Source organism: Hibiscus syriacus, unplaced genomic scaffold (genome assembly GCF_006381635.1).
Source record: "Hibiscus syriacus cultivar Baekdansim isolate YM2019G1 unplaced genomic scaffold, ASM638163v2 tig00110318_pilon, whole genome shotgun sequence".
In the NCBI taxonomy this organism is placed as follows: Eukaryota; Viridiplantae; Streptophyta; class Magnoliopsida; order Malvales; family Malvaceae; genus Hibiscus; species Hibiscus syriacus.
Window position 1 is genome coordinate 1,280,282 of NW_024062677.1, and position 21,594 is coordinate 1,301,875.

At 32.8% G+C, this 21,594-nt stretch overlaps 2 protein-coding genes and 2 pseudogenes across 3 annotated transcripts; 1 reads left to right on the plus strand and 3 right to left on the minus strand.

The window, feature by feature from the left end:
* The first annotated feature begins 5,236 nt into the window (after positions 1-5,236).
* LOC120117077 (protein FAR1-RELATED SEQUENCE 6-like) lies at positions 5,237-8,187 on the plus strand. Its single transcript, XM_039137418.1, has 2 exons — positions 5,237-5,338; positions 6,098-8,187. The coding sequence occupies exon 2, from the start codon at positions 7,048-7,050 to the stop codon at positions 8,086-8,088; it is 1,041 nt and encodes a 346-aa protein (XP_038993349.1). The 5' UTR covers positions 5,237-5,338; positions 6,098-7,047; the 3' UTR covers positions 8,089-8,187.
* A 386-nt stretch (positions 8,188-8,573) lies between these two features.
* On the minus strand, positions 8,574-10,735 carry LOC120117022 (annotated as a pseudogene).
* A 1,092-nt stretch (positions 10,736-11,827) lies between these two features.
* Positions 11,828-15,039, minus strand: LOC120117078. 2 transcript variants are annotated; one of them, XM_039137420.1, is made up of 5 exons: positions 14,732-15,039; positions 13,836-13,950; positions 13,020-13,246; positions 12,124-12,296; positions 11,828-12,006 (listed from the first exon to the last, which is right to left on the minus strand). In XM_039137420.1, the coding sequence occupies exons 1-4, from the start codon at positions 14,912-14,914 to the stop codon at positions 12,282-12,284; spliced, it is 540 nt and encodes a 179-aa protein (XP_038993351.1). In that variant the 5' UTR covers positions 14,915-15,039; the 3' UTR covers positions 11,828-12,006; positions 12,124-12,281. The 2 variants fall into 2 exon arrangements, with proteins under 2 accessions (XP_038993351.1, XP_038993350.1); XM_039137419.1 differs by having other exon boundaries at positions 13,818-13,950.
* An 810-nt stretch (positions 15,040-15,849) lies between these two features.
* On the minus strand, positions 15,850-17,361 carry LOC120117023 (annotated as a pseudogene).
* Between the last annotated feature and the right edge of the window lie 4,233 nt (positions 17,362-21,594).

The window sequence follows — 21,594 nt, forward strand, 5'->3', positions numbered from 1 at the left end:
AGAATTTCACTGTATGCTACCAATATAGTTGGGGTTCTACAATTTTGGTTTTGTTTTGTATATTCCCGTTTATGATGCCTATTTCATCCGCTCCTATGGAGTTTTCTCTCGCCGCAAGGTAAATTCATATACTTAAAGTTTTGATATTTCATAATATTTATTTAAATTTTTGAAAATGACAATAAATGACATAATTTTTTAGATGGCGACACCGATTAACCAATACAAAGTTGTCGGGTGCAATTAAAGTAGATATTCGGATGAGGATTGATACAAAGGTAGACATACGGTAAATTTTAATATTTTTTGCATTAACTTTGAAATTGTAATATTAATTGTTTAATTATACTAACATAATACTTTTGACAGTTTAATTGGATGTCTTATTATGAGTCGGATATCCAACGGTGTCTACCGCCAATGTTCTTTGAAGGAGCAGAGACATGATGTGCATAACACCATTGCTCAATTTCACAATTGTTGAGATCCATGCCGCCAATAGAATTTTTCTACAGTTTGGGTTTCACTAACCAATAGATATGTTCATATTTAACATTGACTATTTGCATAAAATAGATGCGCGTGGGAAGCATAACGAAGATTGGTCGAGGAAGCATGCTACATTCATACATCAATGGAAAAATAGACATTTACAATTGCCTAATCGTTTCGAGGTACAACCCGAAGATTTTGATTTCAACATTTCTCCCTACCTCCAAAATTATGAAGCAAATGGGAAACCATATTTGACAACGCTGGAGGAGCGATCCGAGTGGGAAATAATGCAGGAAAAAATATGAAGAAAAAAAATCATCATCTTCATCTTATGCTTCCGTCAATTATTATTCATCGCAAGAAAGTTATGGTGGATATGGTGCATATCAACCATCGATGGAGATTCGAGCTGTGTGGGAAGGAAGTGGGTGGGATCAAGTGTTACGTTCACAACAATTTTCCTCAGAATCGGAAGAAAGACGTCCATGAGATCATCTTCTTTATCACGGACAATCTCAATTTGAGGCGATGACGTCAATGATGGTGTCAAATACCTTGAATACTCCATCGTTTTCACCGGAAGATGTAAATCAAAGTGGTGGAGTAATGCTCAGTACACCGGAACCGGAAAAAGATGAAAATGACGAAGGTGGACGACCACGACAAAATCGACGAGCACCATGTCATTACCATTCTACCACGCCTCGACATCGGCAAGAATTGCGCAAATATAAGTAATAAATCTGTTTATTTAAGTTTTTGTACTCAAAATTTAATTGTATCAAAAATTCATTGCTAAGTAATAAATTTGTTGAATTTTTTAAATTTTAATTAAATAAAGTGCAATTTTTTAAAATTATAAAAATTTTATAATTTTTTTATAAATTTCATTGATATTTAGTGTAGTTTATAAAATTTGAAATTTTAAAAAAACTATATGTAAATTTTTAAAATTTTGAAGTTAAAAATAATATCAAACTTTTAGAAATTTTGAAAAAATTTGAAAAAGAAAAAAAAACTACATGGAACTCGTCACGCCGGTGTGACGAGTTTCAACGGGTATAAATTCAAAAATTAGATCGTTGGGGTGACCGTTGTGGAACGATAATTTTTTTAAATTAACTGGAACTCGTCACGCCAGTGTGATGATTTCCAACGGCTACTTTGGAAAATTTAGTATAAATAGGGGTTTAGGGTGAAGATTATGATGTATGAGAAGTAATGAAAAATTGAGGATATCAAATATGTGGTCGTGGGAAAAATTTGGAATTGATTTGGCTAACGGTGTTTATGGGTTTCACAACACCGACTTGGAGATAGACGATTCGGATTCAAGCTATTCTTCAGATGAAGAGTGGGAAAAAGAGGCAATAAAGTACATAGTTGAGAAGCATAAAAAGAATAAAATGAAAATGAAAGAGGAGAAGAAGAGGAAGTATGAAGATTTACTGAAACGACGTAGCAAACGACTAGTTGAGAGGGAAGAAAAAATTAAAAGAAAAAGTATAGAAATTGAGAAGAAAAAGAGGAAGGAAGATCGAATTATAGAGAAATCTAAAAAAATAAAAAAAATGACATGTACAAATATTGATTAATATGATTTTAGTTTTTGTATGACGTTGTCTTTATTATTTAATTATTGTCTCATTAAAATTCAAAATGTTATTTATTATTAAAATGGGAAGTTATGGTTATCAAAATGATTACTTTTGAGTAAACTTTAATCAAGTTTTAAATTAAAATTTTAAATTGTTAATTACAAATTTGTCTTCTCCATTTTCAATTAAAAAACAATAGTGATATTGTTCATGTGGTAATGATACTAAAGGTAAGCAAAGTATCGATGCTCACTTGGTAATATTGATACTATCAGTATTTTCTAAACGGATCAAATTCCAGAATGCAAAATATGTACCGATACTTATGGGGGTATCGATACTACTTTATACAGTAGTTTAGCGTCCAACTCGATATTTTGAAAGATGTGGACAATATTTTCTGTTATGATCTTCACCTCTGCAATGGCCACAAATGAAACAAAAGATTCAGGCTTTAAGGAGACAAGAAGCGAAGAAGAAACGATAAGGAAAGCAGAAAAAGAGAGGAACAAGACGCCACCAAAACGGTGAATTCCGAAGCAAAGACAATGACGGTATAACAGAAGGAAGAGCATGCAAGAATAACAAAGTCGGTGACATAAATCTTAATTTAAACGCCGAACTTAATAATCCGTCGGCATACCCAGTTTTCTTGTACCAATACTCTCATCTCCAGTTGGTGCTGGTGGCCAAAGGGTTCCCCTATTATTGTGTAAATTCTTGGGGTTGCGGTGCAGCCGTTGGAGATGAATGGTGGGTTACAAACGGGTTACGAGAATCATGCAAATGGATATGAGTCGGAGCAGAATAGTAGCAAAGATGAAAGGAATAGGAAAACCAGGTCAAACGGGTCTTCCACGAATAGTTCCTCCATGGTTTTCGATCTTCAAAGCTCTTCAAAAGAAAACTATTCGGCGGCAAGCAATCAAAAGGGCCAATCTGAACAAAGTTCAACGGACTCTCCTCAAAACAATGACAAATATAGCAAAGTCTTAATTTATTTTTTATTTGCAAAAATTATTTTTTAATATTAAAAATATTTTACGTTGTATTTTTAATGGGTTAACGGTCAAATTTAACAGTCTGTCACAACGTAATCCATTTTGAGTTACAAAACGAAACGTTAGACACCAAATTGAAATGAAAAAAATTATTTTTTAATATTAAAAAAACGTTAGACACTAAACTAAAAAAATGAACATACGTTGAATCATTTTTGTATATTTAAGCCTTTTTAATTTAAGTAGATTTTAAACCGTCCGTTGGTGTCTTCCTCTCTCTGGTGATGTGGGTTGGCTCTTGTTTTTAGGTTTTAATCGTTTGTCCTGTATTTTGTTGAGGTATGCGTAGTGTTGTTTACTTCAGTTACTTTCACGGTGTGATTGATTCGCAAAAAAATCATTAATAAAGATATTTTTATAATTACATTCTCATATTTAATTCATGAAAAAAATCATTACCAAATAATAATTTATTGTCAATAGTAATAATATTTTTATTAAACCTGCAAGAATGTCATTGCCTCCAAATTCATAAATATTACATAATTTCAGTTAGTTTGGATAAGAATATCATTAGAATAATTATTTCTTTTCATATGGATCATTCTCAATTTTATTCTTCGTGCTTTACTTAAAATTATAAACATCATAATAATAAAAATAATATATAAAAAAGTTTAATTTAGTAAACTATTAATATATAAATAAATTTGAGTAGTTGATTTTTATATTTTTAATATTTGATATATTAATCATTTATAATTTAATGAGGTGAAAAATAATATTATTGAAAAATATGTAATTATTTAAAATAATATCCAACGTTGAATTATTGAAAAATATATCTTATACATTGAAAAATAATATCTTTGTCCATTCGAGACCATAATATTTTTTCATATTATATTGTATTTTATATAAATAAGTATGATGCTTTTGGAAATTATTTAAAAATATAAGTTTCATATACTAATTATATTAATTATACGCTAAATGCATTTTTTCTCAAAAGTTAGATAATATAGCAATTAAAATATTTATATGATTTTCATTCAAATATTTATAATTGAATATTAAAGTTCAACTTGTTGAAAAATATACATCACATTGATAATTTAATAAAATATGCATCAAAATAATATTATGTTCTTCTAATCAAACATTTGAATCTTACATTATTATTAATACAACCCCTACCTAAAGTTTATAATGGTGAAAACAAAAAAGCCCAAGCCCAAAATCTCTCTTAAACCTAAACCAACTCAAAAAACATAACAGAAGAAAGCCACTCACGAGGCCCAAGTACCTAGAAAATGGCAACATTTCAATGACTAGGACTTTTTTAAAAAAAACATTTTACTCTAATTTTCAAATCAATTTAAAATGAACAAAAATATTTTAAAACACATATCACATCAAAGTTAAATTTTATTATAATAATTATTATTTAAATTCAAATCAATTAAAAAATCACATGATTATCTCTCATAACATTACTTAAAAAGAAAAATTAAGTAATAATTCTAATAAAAAGGTTTATAAAACTCGTCCATAATGCTCTTCATATTCACATGAAAAAATTTAATAAATAATTATATTTTATAAAATTCATCGTATTCACATAACAAATCCCTAACTAACTTTCCACCAACACGTTTATAATATTTATGTAGTTTTGCCTTTTCGAACATTAAATTAACTTAAAATGAGAAATGGAATAAAAAGGAGAAGAAATGCCCGTCTGCGCAGAGGCCAAGACCAGAATATCCCCAAAAGTAATGGCGAGTTATGGTCATGGCGGTATTCTGGCGGGTTCTTACAATTAGTCCGCAAGTTCGTTTATTTCGACCATTAGAACCATCGCCAGCACCATAATTCCTGCCACTAGAATCACTAAGAGATTTGATTAAGTAATTGGAGGATGGTTGATTATTGGATTATTAAAGAAGTTGGCGAAATCAAATAAAGATTTGAATAAGTTGATCCCAAACCTAATTGTCTACTTTAATCAATTACCAACTTTTTCATCACTCTCTAAAGATTTGAGGACCTATCGTAAAGAAGAAGAATAAAGACGGGACCTTTATGAAATTCATAAAATATTAGAGTCCTTGAAAAAGAAATTATCCCCTAGTGAAGTCTCTATTGTGCTTCATCGATCTCTTTTGGAACAAGGATTGAACTAATTTTGCTTTACTCTGCTCTCAAGACTTTGAAAGATCAGTTCTTGAATCAATTCTTTTGGTAAATCCTCTACCTTTTCCCCCCAGTTATTTTCTAAGCCTTCAAGCTTTTTGAGCTGAATTATATTGTCATCTATGCTTTGAATGAGGTCAACCCATTCATTTTCTTTTGCTTTTTGGGTAATCCGCCTTTGATCTTAATTACGAATTTAAGGTTACATTTCACCTATTTTTCTTATTAATTATGAGTTATTCTTTGTAAAGGGCACCCACACTGAGTTTTAAGTTAATCGAACCTGTTTCCTAACAGTTCTTGCTCTATACATTGAATCTCTAGTTTTATTGTTAATGGAGGAGTTCATAAACACAAATTAATCGTCAGCATGCATTGATGACCAAGTATTTGAAAGGAAAAAGAAGAAGAAAAAATGCTACTGGGTTTAATCCCATTATGCTGCTTTCATGCCTAGGTGTATACATATATTCTCATTGAGTTATATATATGAACCCTTGATTATTCAATAGAATTGAGGCCGCTGCTTGGGGCTTTGATGATGGAAATTTGTCCTTCGGTTATATGTTAAACTGCACGGTGCAATATATGGTTCATGCAATTGATGTAGTCAACAACATCATGTTGTCGACACCATACATTGCCTTCTCGTCAAACTCTGGACGATATCGATATCGTCTTCTTACTTGGTATCCATGGTTCTGTTTATCCGGAAAGTGTATTTGGAATCTATTTTGGTTTTATGTTACTTATTGTTTATTATCCTTTCTTTTTTATTTGTGGATATTTGATATACTTCTGTTACAGATGGAGGAAGTTTCTCTTAATACTGATCCAGTTGTTGATGATGATGCCGATGAATTTGAGATTGAAGGAGATTGTGGAATGACAGAATGTGTTAAGCAAAGTGGTGTGATTCAAGGAGAGAATCCTCTGCCTCCTGTCGTCGGAATGGAATTTGATTCGTACGAGGACGTATATTACTTTTACAATTGTTATGCCAAGGAACAGGGATTTGGTGTTAGAGTAAGCAACACGTGGTATCGGAAGAGCAAAGAAAGATACAGAGGCAAATTAAGCTGCAGTAATGCAGGATTCAAGAAGAAGAGTGAAGCAAACCGGCCAAGACCTGAAACAAGGACTGGATGCCCTGCGATGATAAAATTCAGGTTGATGGATAACAAAAGGTGGAGAATCATAGAAGTTGAGCTTGACCATAACCATTTGATCAGCCCTGTGAGTGGAAAATTCTACAAGTCCCATAAGCATTAGGTCTTGGAACCAAAAGAGCACTGCAGATAGAGAGTGCTGAAGAAGCCCAAAAGCTTAGGCTTTTTCGAACAGTGATTATCGATGTTGAAGGGAATGGAAGTGCGGAAGTCAGTGATGGAGAACTCCAGACTGCTCATAACCAAACCAATCAATTAAGGCTTAAAAATGGAGATGCACAAACTATTCATAATTATTTTAGCCACTTGCAACTGATTGATCCAAACTTCTTTTATGTGTTGGATCTCAACGAGAAAGGATGTTTGAGGAATTTATTCTGGACCAGTGCAAGGTCTAGAGTTGCATATGGTTACTTTGGTGATGTAGTTGCAATAGATACTACCTGCTTAACGGACAAATACGAAGTCTCACTGGTTTCGTTTGTTGGAGTGAATCATCATGGACAGTCTGTGCTGTTGGGTTGTGGTTTGCTTGCAGGTGATACTATCGAATCATATACCTGGTTGTTTAGGGCATGGCTCACATGCATGTTAGGACGTCCTCCACAGGTCATCATCACTGATCAGTGTAGAACCCTGCAAACTGCTGTTGCTGATGTTTTTCCCAGAGCTTCACATTGTCTTTGTTTGCCAAGGATAATGGAAAAGGTTCCAGAGAAACTGGGTGAACTGTATGAATATGAATCAATTAGAATGGCATTACATAATGCAGTTTATTACTCTCTAAGGCCTGAGGAATTCGAAGCCACATGGGAAGATATGATCCACCATTATGGAATCGGGGATCATATGTGGCTTCAAATGTTATATGAAGATCGCAGACGATGGGTTCCTGTTTACTTGAAGGAGACATTTCTTGCAGGAATGCTTCCAACCCGGCCAAATGAGGTGGTGGATTCATTTTTCAGGGGCTATCTTGATAGACATACTTCTTTGAAGGAATTTTTGGACAAATATGATCAAGCCCTACAGGCAAATCATCAGCTGGAAGTTTTGGCTGATATGGAATCAAGAAATTCGGGTTTTATGATAAAATCCAGATGTTATTTCGAGTTGCCGCTTGCAAAACTGTACACAAACATTATCTTAAGGAAGTTTGAACAAGAGGTTGAGGGAATGTACTCGTGTTTTAGCACGAGACAAATAAACGCCGAGGGACAAGTAATTACATACATGGTCAGGGAACAAACTGAAGTAGATGGAAACAGAAGGGAGACTAGGGACTTCGAGGTTTTGTACAATGCAACCCAAATGGAGGTGCTTTGTGTTTGTGGTTTGTTTAACTTTAAAGGGTATTTGTGTCGGCATGCACTGAGTGTCCTTCACCAAAATGGCATCGAGGAGATCCCACCTCAGTACATTCTATCACGATGGAGAAAAGACATTAATCGGAGTTATGTTCTGAATCACGACCACAGTGGTATTGATGTTAATAACCCAGTTCATAGGTATGATCATCTGTACAAATGCATTATGCAGGTTGTTGAGGAAGGCCGGAAATCAGAAGTTCGATATAAAGAAACAGTTCAAGCTTTAGACCGGATATTGAGCAAGCTTAATCTTGTATAGGATCGTTCATAAATATTATTTTAGACCCTAGAGCCTTGAAGTTGTGTGCTTGAATGCTTTCATGTATTTGCCAACTTTTTTCTTTCATTTAGCTTTTGGATAAACTACCTAAATGCTCACCCGACTTTTATGCTGCCAAAAAATATCAGAAATTATCATTGGGGTGACTAAAATGTTAGCTGTCGCTAGGAGTTCTAACGGTTGGGTGCCTACAATGTTAACTCTTTAAAAGTTGAGTGACTAAATTTGAAAGTATTTTTTAAGCAACCAAGACATTAACACCCTAAAACTTGAGTGCTCATTTAATTAGTTTACCACTATTTTTTGGTTGCATGAGTTTTTCATTCAACATTAACTGGTTTGCGATTTCAATTTTCTATCAAGTTTCAACATAAAAATATCAATCCTTGAACCATAAACAGTAACAGAATGGGCTCATGAATCTTTAACAATCACATCTTGGAGTCGAGACATGTCACCGGTTGAAGGGGACGGGAGTAAAACTCAACCACTTGAAACATGTCCTACCTCTTCAAGATCAGATACATATCCACATGATCTACACAGTTTAGTCAATCCCCTCAAGGCTCCATAAATTTCCTTTGTTTCGGGGCGCCTCTCATCTAGGGAGTAAAATTCAACTACACTGTCATTAACCTCGATCGAGCTACAACCGGGTATTTTCTTATAACCAGTATCTCGCATCGCAACTTTTAATCTTGCTACATCTTTCCACCTACCAAGATCCCCATATATGTTGGCCAGCATGACAAAGTTTGCAGGATTTTTTGGCTCGAGTTTACCGAGCTGTTCAAGAGCTAACTCGGCAACTTCAACGTTTTTGTAAACCCGACATGCTCCAAGTAAGGCTGCCCAAATAACCGCATCTGCTTCCATAGGCATCTTCCTCACAAAATCCAGAGCCTGTGGTAAAAGACCAGCTCGGGCTAGAAGATCAACCATACAACCATAATGCTCAATCTGAGGCTCAATTGAGTAATCATCAACCATTGATTGGAAATGTGCAAGACCATCTTCGACTAAACCCATATGTGTACAGGCACACAAAACTCCTATGAAGGTAATTCCATCTGGAATGACTCCAACATTCTTCATTTGAGAAAAGAGATCTAAAGCATCAGCTCCACGGCCATGCATTGCTAATCCCCCAATTATTGTGTTCCAACTTATCAAATCCGTCTTACCCATGCTCTTGAACACATCAACAGCATTCTTTATCATCCCACATTTTGCATACAAATCAATTAACGCATTCCCAACATAAACGTTTCCTTTATATCCATTATTCTCTGCATATATGAACCCATTTCCCCAAATCCAAAGCTCCTAACCTGGCACATGAAGACAACACAGTTACAAGTGTAGCATCATTAGGAAGAACATCGCCATCACTGAACATCCTCTTGAAAGCATCTAAAACCTCCAAGAAAAATCCATTCCTTGCATACCCTCCGATCAAACCATTCCACGAGAACACATTCCTCTCAGGAATCTCTTCAAACAACCCCTCACAAGCCTCAACATCGCCATTAATTGAGTAGCCCTGCAAAATTGTATTCCATGACATAACATCCTTATTTGGCATCTGGTCAAAAAGCTTCCTTGCTTCCACCATATCCCCCACTTCGATATAACCTGAAACCATAGTATTCCACAACACAATATCGCGCTCCGGTGCCAAATCGAAAAGACACTTGCCATAACTAAATCGTGACAAAGGATAAACCCATTAATCATTGCAGTCCAAGCAACAATATTCCTGTCAATCATTTCATTAAACACTCTATAAGCTGCTCCTATCAGTCTCCAACCAGAATACATCTCAATTAACGTAGTTCCCACAAAATGGTTTCCTTTGAAACCACACTTTATCACGACAGAATGCACCTCCTCGCCTTCTCGCAAAGCATTACACTTCAAACAAGATTTCAGAACAAGAGGGAAAGTATAACAATTGGGCGTTGCAAAATCCATGCTTTTCATCTGACTAAATGATAATATAACTTTCTCATGAAATCCGTTTTGTGCATACCCTTTAATCATTGAATTCCATAGAGAAGTGTTTGGTTCAGGATTTCTATCAAACAATTTCTGTGCAATGTCAATTTGCTTCAGTTGGATACAAGCTGTCGTAAATCTTGGAGTTATGTATTGGTTCTTGTCAAAGCCATGAGTGAATATTTGTGTTTGTATTTGGAAGAGATGCCTTAAGGTCTTACATGATTGTAAGAGATAAATAAACTTCTCTTCGAGAAGCCTGTGAGGAAGCTTTTGAGCAAATGGAGCTATTGTGAAAGAAGAGTGCCGCTAATTTCAACAAAAATGGTTACGTTTTGAATATGGCGGATTCAGGTTTCTATTTGTATATTAGCAAATGGGCTAAATACTAGAAGGCCTGCATGCCAAACCCACAGCTTCACAATTGAGCTGTTTATCTCGAATCCGCGGAAGCAATGTTGAAGCCTACCAACGGCTGAAACAAGAGCATCCAAGGAATCAATCAACACGTCAGTCACAAGATCGAGAAATCCTCTACTTAATGTGTTGATTTCAACAACAAAACAACGTCATGAGATATCGTTGAACACCGTGAGAACAAGAAAAAATTACGAGTCAAAGAAGACATCAAGAGTGTTCTCCGATAAGGAAAACTACGGTGGTTTTTGCATGAATGGACCACGTCATAAGAGAGGCTCTTAGTTTTGTTAGAAACGAGAGCGATAGGGAGGACAAGGAATGTTAAGGGAGCGCGAGAATAAAGTAAATCAATGAGGGTACGTTAGCCGCATGCAGAGATCAGCTTAGAAGTAGAAACCCCTACATCTGGCAAGATTACTCAACGGCACTATAAAGGAATGGGGGAAAGACGATGCTTTTTTATTTTTATAATAAACTATCGGCAAATTCTCTCATTTGTCATTTCTACTTTACTTATAAACATGTTCAAAAGTCTCGTTACTTAGATCGGTTTAATGATTCGAGTCCATAAATCATAACAGATTTAAGCATACACAGTTTTTTTTTCTTAAAAAAATCTTAGTTCGGTCTATACTACTTAAATTATTATTTATGAGATAAGATCCTATTACACAATATAAAACATATTTAAGACAGTTTGAAGAATGAAAATAGACAGTTGAGATTAACTGTAAGAAATGAGAAGATATTCACTGAGAAAAAATAAAAAATTAATATCAACTATTTGCTTTCACTCATCCAACGGTCCTAAAATTTGCATAAAACTAAAAGAGTTTTATACTATATAAGTGGATCTTAACCCATTATTTATTCATAAAAATATAAAGATCAATACAAAATAATAAAATATAAGAAATAAACAATATAAAAATATCATTACCCAATTTCTTTATACATGAATTTTGACAACCATATAATAATCTTTCAATACATAAATTTTGACATTTCCACGATAATCTGAAGCCTAAATACAACACTTTTTACTAGAAAAACAGAGAATTTTTTGACAACTCGATACGGTACTTGGAAAACAAAACAAGAAACCTTAACATTAAAGACATGAAACAGAACCAAAACAAATAATACTAAAACACAAATGTGTCAATTTTTCCAACATGAATTAGTAACATATCAAAATTTATATGAATTCATAATATTTAAAGACAATTCTAAAGAAAAAGGCAGGAATACATGAATCACCGTGTCAATTGGACACAATGATAAGCCTATGGGCTCTTGAACTAGACACAATAAGTTGCATGAGAGACACATCGATTCAATCAAACAGATTGAGCTAATTGTATGGTCATAACTTGCAAGCTAAACACTCCATCTCTATGCCCCGTCTTAATCTTTAGAACACATGGAGCTGCTTTATTGTGTTTGTCTCAAATGCATCCTCAAGGTAAAGTTATTTATCTGCAATACAAGCAAACATTAAAGTATTATTTTTCTTATAAATCTTATCACCTAAATGCATGATCTCATATTGGACAACAATAAAAAGAAAGAGTTGAGGAAGATCTTGATTCTAACCTCTAGAGTTCGCAACTGCTCCTGATACTGAGACACCAACTGCCTCAACTGTTGCAAGTCATAGTTTTTATCTTCATATTCCTTTTGGCGTTCATGCTGGATAGCCACGGCTCGTTTGAGGACTCTATTTTCTTGAATCAAAACTTCAATCTGTTCCTTTAACATAACATTTCCTGACAGTTGAAATACATTTGACTGAACAAGGTGACTATAAACAGTTTCAAAGCAATGCAAGTAAAAGATGCATTTTTATCCAACATGAAACCCATATTGATTTTCATGGATATGTCAAACTATACTCATTTTTTAGCATGACTACTAAATTGCAACTGCTGAACCTAAACCTTACAACCCATCTTTCCCTCCTAAAGAAAAATAAACACTACTGACAAAGTACAAAGACATCCACTGTTTTTCTGCACCAAACCAACTTCAAGAAAGAAAGAAAGAAAAAAAAGATTGCTCCTTCATGGTTTACATATTCAGTCATTTCTTATTTTAAGTGGGTTGCTCTGCTCCGCACAAGAAGTGACAAAACTTTGATTTGAAAGCAACATGTCAGGAACAAGCTAATTTCTCAAGAATCAACAAGAACATAACCATTTAATTTATGTAATTCTTTTCAGCTCTAAATCATACCTGTATTCAGCTCCACTTAAAACATAGAACATTCAACAAAGCAAGGTTAATAGTAGCACAGGACTCTTACCACAACAAATTTCTACCATTAAGGTATATAAAGGCAGGGTGACCCTAACTTCAAGAATAGACACGGATCATGTTGACTCCGGTTAAACTCAATCAAGTTCAAGCGGACACCTAAGTAAGCTGCTTCATAGGTTCAACTGAACCTTTGTCTAATACAACAGATACAACAATGTCTTAAAAAAGCATACCTTGTGAAAAGTTTTTGCTGCCTCTTCAGCAGTGCGATTACTTATGGCCTTCTCCGGAACCTCCAGCAATTTAGATGCACGGACTTTGGCATCATCCACACTTGTGGCACTCATCATCTCCCTCACAAACAAGTCCACCCATTCTGCACCATCAACAGGTAGATTTTCAGTGGCTGGTGGATTCTGAACACTCACAGCAGCAGCTTCTCCACCATTGGTCAATATACCTGAAAGTTCAGATGCAGATGTCAGCTCCACTTATTTAAGAAGTGGGGACATCCTAGTTTAATACAGAGCATGGCCTACTGAAATTGATGATGGTAACCACAGCATATTATTGAAGTATAAAGCCAAGGAGACATCAAACAGAGACAATAAAAATTAAAAGCCAGATTCCATATTTATCTATTTCATTCAAAATCAATTTAATTGGTTTAGATAAGGATCAAAAAGAAAAGAAGAAAAGGCAAATCAGCTGTTAAAGGATGCTTTTAAATGATTGTGTAATCTCACCGTATAAAGACTTTAAGATAGCCCACATTATTCCATTCTCAACGTGCATATGAATTTAACCATTGGATATACAGACTACCAAACAGATACCGGAAATTGAGAGCCGATTGCGATAGCTTCATGCACTTGATCGATCGACAATGAAGTTTTTTAGTTGCATCAGAGAAAGTATTTTGCAACATCAACCATCAATGAACAATATTAAAGGACATGAAAATCATGATGGAAATAATACAGATTGATAATAAATTATAAGAAATACAATTGCAAGAAACAGCGGCATACCCAGCTCTGCAGTTGTACCCAGATCCTCAAAAGGGCCGGACTCCACCCCTGCAGCACCTATGCAAAGCTCCTGTAGCCTCTTGATAGCAGTATCTATATCATTGCTACATTCTGATAATACTCTCTCCAAAAGCTGCAAGGAATGGTTGTTAGATATTGACAAAAGAGAGAGAGAAATCATTAATTTGACACCAAACCCTAATCTCTTAATGGACCGATGGATAAGTAAAAGCAAACACTTTCAAAATCTAAGCAACATAAAAGAAGACAAGAAGCTAATTTTGTAACCTCGCGCAACTTATTCAGTGTTTCTCTTTTTTCAAAAAGAAAGGACTATTTCCTCAGTTGTGGAAAATACATCAAGGAAGCCCCAACAACTCCACATCGAATTGAATAAAGATGATCATAGAAGTGAATATCTATATGCTCCGGCTTAATTGGGAGCTTGCAAAAGGAAAGGACTTGAAAACATCTCAATCTCAAAGGTTTTCCAATTACTGACTTCTTTCATGGCTTCAATCCACACCATTGCACTTGTTAGGATTTTACCAAAAATCTATTGAAATTTCCTTCTTTTCTTTTAAATGGATTTTACAATAACGAAGCAACAAAGCACTTCACCCAACATTAAAAAATAACTAGTAGTAAGATTCTGTTTGCTTGTGCAATAAGCCAACGGACGTAAAGGATACATAAATTAATGCAGGTTTAAAATTTTACCCCTTTCCCCACTTCCTAATCTCCGCATCCAAACATAAAAGCCAAAGCACTGAATCAATAAACAGTCACGCCTCAATCATAAACCTTTTGAAATCTAATTTGATTATACTACAATGACCAAATAAACCTTATATTTTTCATCTAATTAACACCTATATATATAAATACAAATTAAATTAAAAAGGATGGTAAACCTGAGGGTCGATGTTAGGGAAGAGGGTTTGGAGTTGTTCGAGGGTAGACGGAGGCGGAGAGAAGTGAACAGACGAAGGAGATGGAGGCGAGCAGCGCCGGAGCTTCTTGGATACAGAAGCTGACGGCGGCGACGGGATATCCTCGAAGAACGATCTCTTGCTCCCGCACACTGCCGCAGACATCCTTCGGTAAATCAAAGAAAATCTATCTTTCCGTCTGTATCAATCTAATTCACTCCCCCTCTCTCTAGAGGAAAAAGAAGAAGAAATAGGGTTTAGAAGTGACTTTTCTGTTTGGTGGAAGAAATCTTTTGAAAGGTTTTGCCTTTGGGCTTAGGGTTTTTTAATTTGTGGGAAATTCTTCTTATTATATTATATTCTGTTGTGTTGTTCGTTTTTTAATTTATTGTATTTTTTTGAATAGTTGTTTATTTATTATGGGTTCTGAAATTGGCGCGTGGGGTCAAATTTTCGGTTATAGTGATAATAAGAATAAAACGGAAATTAAAATCAATCAGTAATTATCTATTTAATAATTATCTATTATTTTTTTTTATTTTTAGTATTAATTCTATATTTAAAATATTTAACATTAAATTTGAGTTTATTCTAGTCACTTACTATTAAATTTAATTAAATTCCTTAATAATATAAATAAAATGCTTAAATTATTAATCAGAATTATTTATTTTCAAAAGGAACATAAATACTTTTTTCCATTTATCCAAGGGTCAAAAGAGCAAAATTCAATTTTCATATATAAAAGTGATTAAGATGAAATTTTCATCATTTACTGGGCAGGGACCAACCTTGGCTAGGCCCTTAATTGTAATTAATATTATAATTAATTAATTAGTACAATCGGGAAAAAAAAGATAGGGTACATTAAAAAGCGTGAATGGAATATATATATATATATATATGATAAAATTGAACAACATCAACAGGTACTGAATGCGATAAGACTTTATTAAAACTAAACTTACGTGGAAAAGTAAAACTAAAACAGACTCACAGATGAACTGGTTTCATGGTAAAGAGATTACGCAGTGCAACCCAAGGTTTGAAAGAAAAACACTAATCGATTTTTGAAGTAGTATTCACTGGGGAACCAAAGTTCATCCGAGAACCAGATCGTCTTGTCTGCATGTTTCAGCACCAACTCCACTACCTGGAAAGTAAACAAATGAACTAATTAAGCAAATTAGCAAAGTAAAAGGAACTTATTGCATGGTAACATTTAACTGATACCCGAAGGTTCAGAGCAATTAATCTGTTGCCGGCTCCACAAGATATACAATGGCTTTTCATTTAGTCCATGTTGTCAATTTTATGAGAGAAACTTGTGTGAAACGGATATGCTCAATTTCATTCTAATCTCTTACCTCACGCAGTCCAACAACACATGCACATTCAACCAATTGTGCCCCAACTCGTTATAGTAAACACCATCGGTAACAAAATTTCATTTTCAGAAACTAGTAAATGGTATATATGCTAAAGGAAGTGTACATGGATGAAGTACAAATAATTATGACCTAATAGTATTGCAGCAGCACGAGTTCCCCCTGTAGCCACCAAGTCGTCGATAACTAAGACGCGTTCCCCAGGTTGAACAGCTCCGACATGCATCTCTAAACAGTCCTTGTCGTCTTCCAGTATGTATGCTTCGGAGATCACCTCTCCAGGTTGTCAAATGGTGAGAAGGGCTTAAATTGCATGTTTCACCATACAATCAAACTCATATATACCTGGCAACTTCCTGGGTTTACGTGAGGGAACAAACTTGACACCCAATGCAATCGAGGGACCAAACATAAATCCTCTAGCTTCAACTCCTACAATCTCAATTCACCATGTAAGCATAATAGAACCAAGCACCTACTACAGTTATGACATTATTTGGCTGCAATTTTGTCTACAAAAAAAGACGAGAGTAATTTCATATTAAACATGAATTATCAGATCTAATGAGAAGTGAAAAAAAAGAGAGTTAGAGGATACCGGCGACAATAGAATACCCATCTCTCTATAACGATCAACAAAGATCGACGGTATCTTTGAAGGTCACGTGATCAAGTAGAAGTGTCGTTATGTCTTGGAACATAAAAACATCAAACACCAAAAAAATTTAACATTTATTACCAAACAACAAGACATCTTTTACACTTTTTATTTTATGCTTTCAGAACACCGACAAAGAAAAGAGGAAAAAAGAGTAATTTCATATTAAACATGAATTATCAGATCTAATGAGAAGTGAAAAAAAAGAGAGTTAGGATACCGGCGACAATAGAATACCCATATCTCTATAACGATCAACAAAGATGTCGACGGTATCTTTGAAGGTCACGTGATCAAGTAGAAGTGTCGTTATGTCTTGGAACATAAAACATCAAACCAACAAAAAAATTAACATTTTATTACCAAACAACAAGACATCTTTTACACTTTTTATTTTATGCTTTCAGAACACCGACAAAGAAAAAGAGAAAAAGTTTTTCTGATAAGCTAAGGGAGAAGAAGAAAAAAAAAACCTGGCTTTGGGATGTGAGGCACAACTCTAATGCTTCAAAAATGGCCTTCAACCTTGGGTCATCTTGTAAACCATTCTGATCTCCTGCAAACATGTTTTTTCCCCTGTAATAAGCTTGTTTTTTACCGTCTTAAATTGCTCTAGTGTTGGAATTAAAAAAAAACCAGTGTTCTTGTTGGCTTCTGCTGTGGCTTAACTTAAAAAGAAGGAAGAAAGGGTAAATTATAATAATTTATGTATCTTTGTTGACAAAAAGCACCACCGAAGAAGATCCAACTGCTCAGTGTCATTATTTATAGCCTCCTTTTCTAATTTTATTTGCGTTCTTCTTAGTGGATAGGCCGATGTCAGTCTCAAAATTCTTATATTTCAAGTACCTTTTGATTGATACTGAATATTTGTTGCTTTAAATTAATAGAAAAAGTTATCATCCTCGTATAATTTAATTATTTTTCGTATGAATTTTTTAGATGCAATTAGTTTAAGTTTGTAGTTGTAAGTATTTCATTATAATTTTAAAAAATACTTTTTAAAAAATAAAATTAATGACTTCTATTTAAAAAAGAAACATTGTTTGTTAACATTTATGGAATTTAAAATAAAATGTTTGTTTATTGTTGTTTTTATGCTATGTAGTATTAGTAATTCGTTTTTTTATAAATTTGGTACGCTATTTATTATATTATTTCCGTGAGATGTTTTTTATTATATTTTATTATTTTATATTATTTATTAGTTATATAAACAAAAATTTCAATTGTATTTAAAAATAAGTGAATTTCTCATTTAAATTGTTGATCAGATACGTAATTATATAAAAAAAAATCAACATAAATTTGATTATTTTTTTCAAATAAAAACATATTTTATCTATATTTTTAAATACAGTTTTATTTGATTATGATTTTTATATAATTACTCATTTGAACTATAATTCAAATGAGAGACTCGCTTAATTTTTAAGTACAATTAGAAGAGTCAATTTAATGATGAAGATCAATTGATCCTTTCTAAATAATTAATTATTGTGAAAAAAATAATTTTAAGAGATTAATTTTATTTTTGTTTTTTATATAAATTTTAAATAATAATTTTAATTTTTAACTTTTATTTTCAATGAAATGGACACTAGATTCAAATTCAGAATATCAAAAAGTGGTGAATTGAAAATTTTTAGGGTTCAACGATTGTAGGCGACAATGATAGGTGACAACAAATGATAGTGACCAACGACGATGATGAGTATCGGTCAACGACGTGAATTTTGATTGGATTTATGAGTCAAATTGATATTTTTAAATAAATTTTATGTGTTAAATTAATATTTTATGTAAAATTTAAGGTCAAATCAAAATGTTGTCTAAAATTTAGAGATCAAGTTAAAATAAAACTATTTTAACTAATGTCACATCAATAAAGTAACAAAATTAACTGTTGGTGACTAAAATAAGATGGATTGGAAATAAAATGACCAAAACTAAATTTTTTAATATTCATAATTAAAATCGAACATGCTGAAAACATAAGAATCTCTAATATTATTTACTCTTAAAAATGTTTTTCATTCATAATATTTTTTTATTAATAGTTGAATATAATGTATTATTCATTCAAAAGACTTTTTATTATTTTAAAAATATATAATAAACATATATAATAATTTAAAATACGACAATAAAAATGATATTGTAAAATAGTAAGGGGAAGGACTTTTGTGTTGCAAATACGAACACATCATATCTTAGAAAAGCCAGATAATTGGGAAGATGCAAAGGGAACTAAATAGAGGACTGTTCATGTGCACGCGTGTGTACTGTCAACCATGATCATCATCTCTACATCATCTGATTTTTACTGGTTTTGGGTTTGCCAAGGCGGGAAGTTTTTATCTTACGCAGTCTTAATATACATAAGAAAATACGTTATTAGGAATATTATTTTTTTTAATATTTTCGATAAAAAATTACTTAAAACATTATTATTTTTATCGAAAATATTATTATTGGGTGTTTTACTAGGTTTGGTAATATATCTGATAAAACACTCCCCAAAACATTATTTTTTATACCAGATATATTATCAAATATGATAAAACGCCAAATAATAACATTTTCAGTAAAAATAATAATGTTTTATGTAATTTTTTATCGAAAATATTAAAAAATAATAAAATTTCTTATAGCGTATTTCTTTTATCGTATATTCGATTACTGCAAGTGATACTTCCCCGCCCAAGGCCCCCACTCTAAACACCTTATATCTCTCTAAGTTTTATTAAAGATGTAATATAAATAAACCAAAAATTCAAACCATCAAATAAAACTTCAGATCGAACTGATCCATCGAATAAGATGTTAATGTTCTTTTTAGTTTGAGCTTTATATTTGAACCGAAAAATACTGAGTTATAATGTAATTGAAACGATGAAATTAAATTAAGGGTAAAGTATATAAATGGTCACTGAACTTTTCAGATTCTTGCATTTAGGTGCCCTAACTTTTAAAACTTACAATATAGTCGCCAAACATTTAGTTCGTTTGTAATATGGTCCCCGACGTAACGGCCGTTTCATTGTCGTTAGGGTAAATTATATATAAATGGTCATTGAATTTTTTAGATGCTTGCATTTAGGTCCCCCAACTTTTAAAACTTGCAACATAGTCATAATTACATTCTAAACCCCAAAATCCAAAATGCTTCAATTACATTCTAAACCTCAAATTCCAAAATACATCAATTACATGCCCAACCACAAATTCATAATTCATTCTCAAAATATGTCATAACAAACTCAACTTGAAGCGGCAATCCTAAACCCTCAAAACATAACCTTTCAAAAAAAATAACCAACTATAAGTGGTTATGTTGGGTTTAGGGTTTAGGGTTATGTTAGACCTAAATACTCAATTCAGTTTATAAAATAGTTGACTCGAATTTTTTTCTATTTGAGTTTATAAAATTTAAATCAAGTCGATTTGAATTGAATTTTTGAGTTTCTGTTTAAATTTAATTATAAATATTTATCATGTTATAATATTATTTTATTCTAATTCAGTTCAGTTTATAAAATAGTTGACTCAATTTTTTTTATTTGAGTTTATAAATTTTAAATCAAGTCGAATTGAATTGAATTGAATTTTCGAGTTTTTGTTTAAATTTAATTATAAATATTTATAATACATATATTTCTTCATATTTTTTCCATATGTGATATACATATATCATACAGAGTCAAGGGACTAGACTCAAACTTAAAAAATAATCCACTAGTTACTCAAAATTTTGAGATATTCGAGTTGTATTTTACAATTTGATTTTAACTTGAAATTTTTTTAAGTTGAGTTTATGAAATTACAACTCAAATTCAATTTGTATCAAATTTTTTGAATCAATTCAAGTCAAAATATAAATTTTTCGAATCAAATTGAGTATTGTTATGCTTATAGTTTGTTAAATCTAACTTTTAAATCCTAAACCCAACATAATCACTTATTGTTATGGACCCAAAATGAACTAAATGTTGTTGATTATGTTGGGTTAATTGGTGGGGAAATTTAGCATTTAAGGTTATGTTTTGAGGGTTTAGGATTACTGCTTCTAGTTCAGTTTGTTATGACATATTTTGGGAATGAATTATGAATTTGAGGTCGGGCATGTAATTGAAGTATTTTGGAATTTGAGGTTTAGAATGTAATTAAAGTATTTTGAAATTTGGGGTTTAGAATATAATTGATAATTGTATTGTAAGTTTTAAAAGTTGGGGGACCTAAATGCAAGCGCCTGAAAAGTTCAGTGACCATTTATATAATTTACCCTAACGACAGTGAAATGGCTGTTACGTTAGGGACCATATTGTAAATGAAATAATTGTTTGGTGACTGTATTGTAAGTTTTAAAAGTTGAGAGACCTAAATGAAAGCATCTGAAAAGTTCAGTGACCATTTATATACTTTACTCTTAAATTAATTAATGTTTATCAGCAGCTATCAATGTTTCTTGTGTGCATTAATGGCTTCTATCGACGGTGGCACAGTAACGAAGAGACTCGCTTAATATTTAGTCGCGACATAATTTCGTTAAGCATCAGCTACGTGGTTCTATTTACGTGTAATCTGATTGATTCGTATCTTTTAATCAGACTTTAGATTAAATTTATTATGTCATGGTCGCAAAGTTCAAAACGCTATTTGAACTGCTTCGTTGTTACTCATCTCGATCAAAAGCTTCTTAAGAGTATTATCGAACACTTTCTTATGCTTTTAGAGAATCTAAAGATCCAACATCTTTCATAAATTAGAACTTTAATCTGATCAGTGGCGGATCCAAA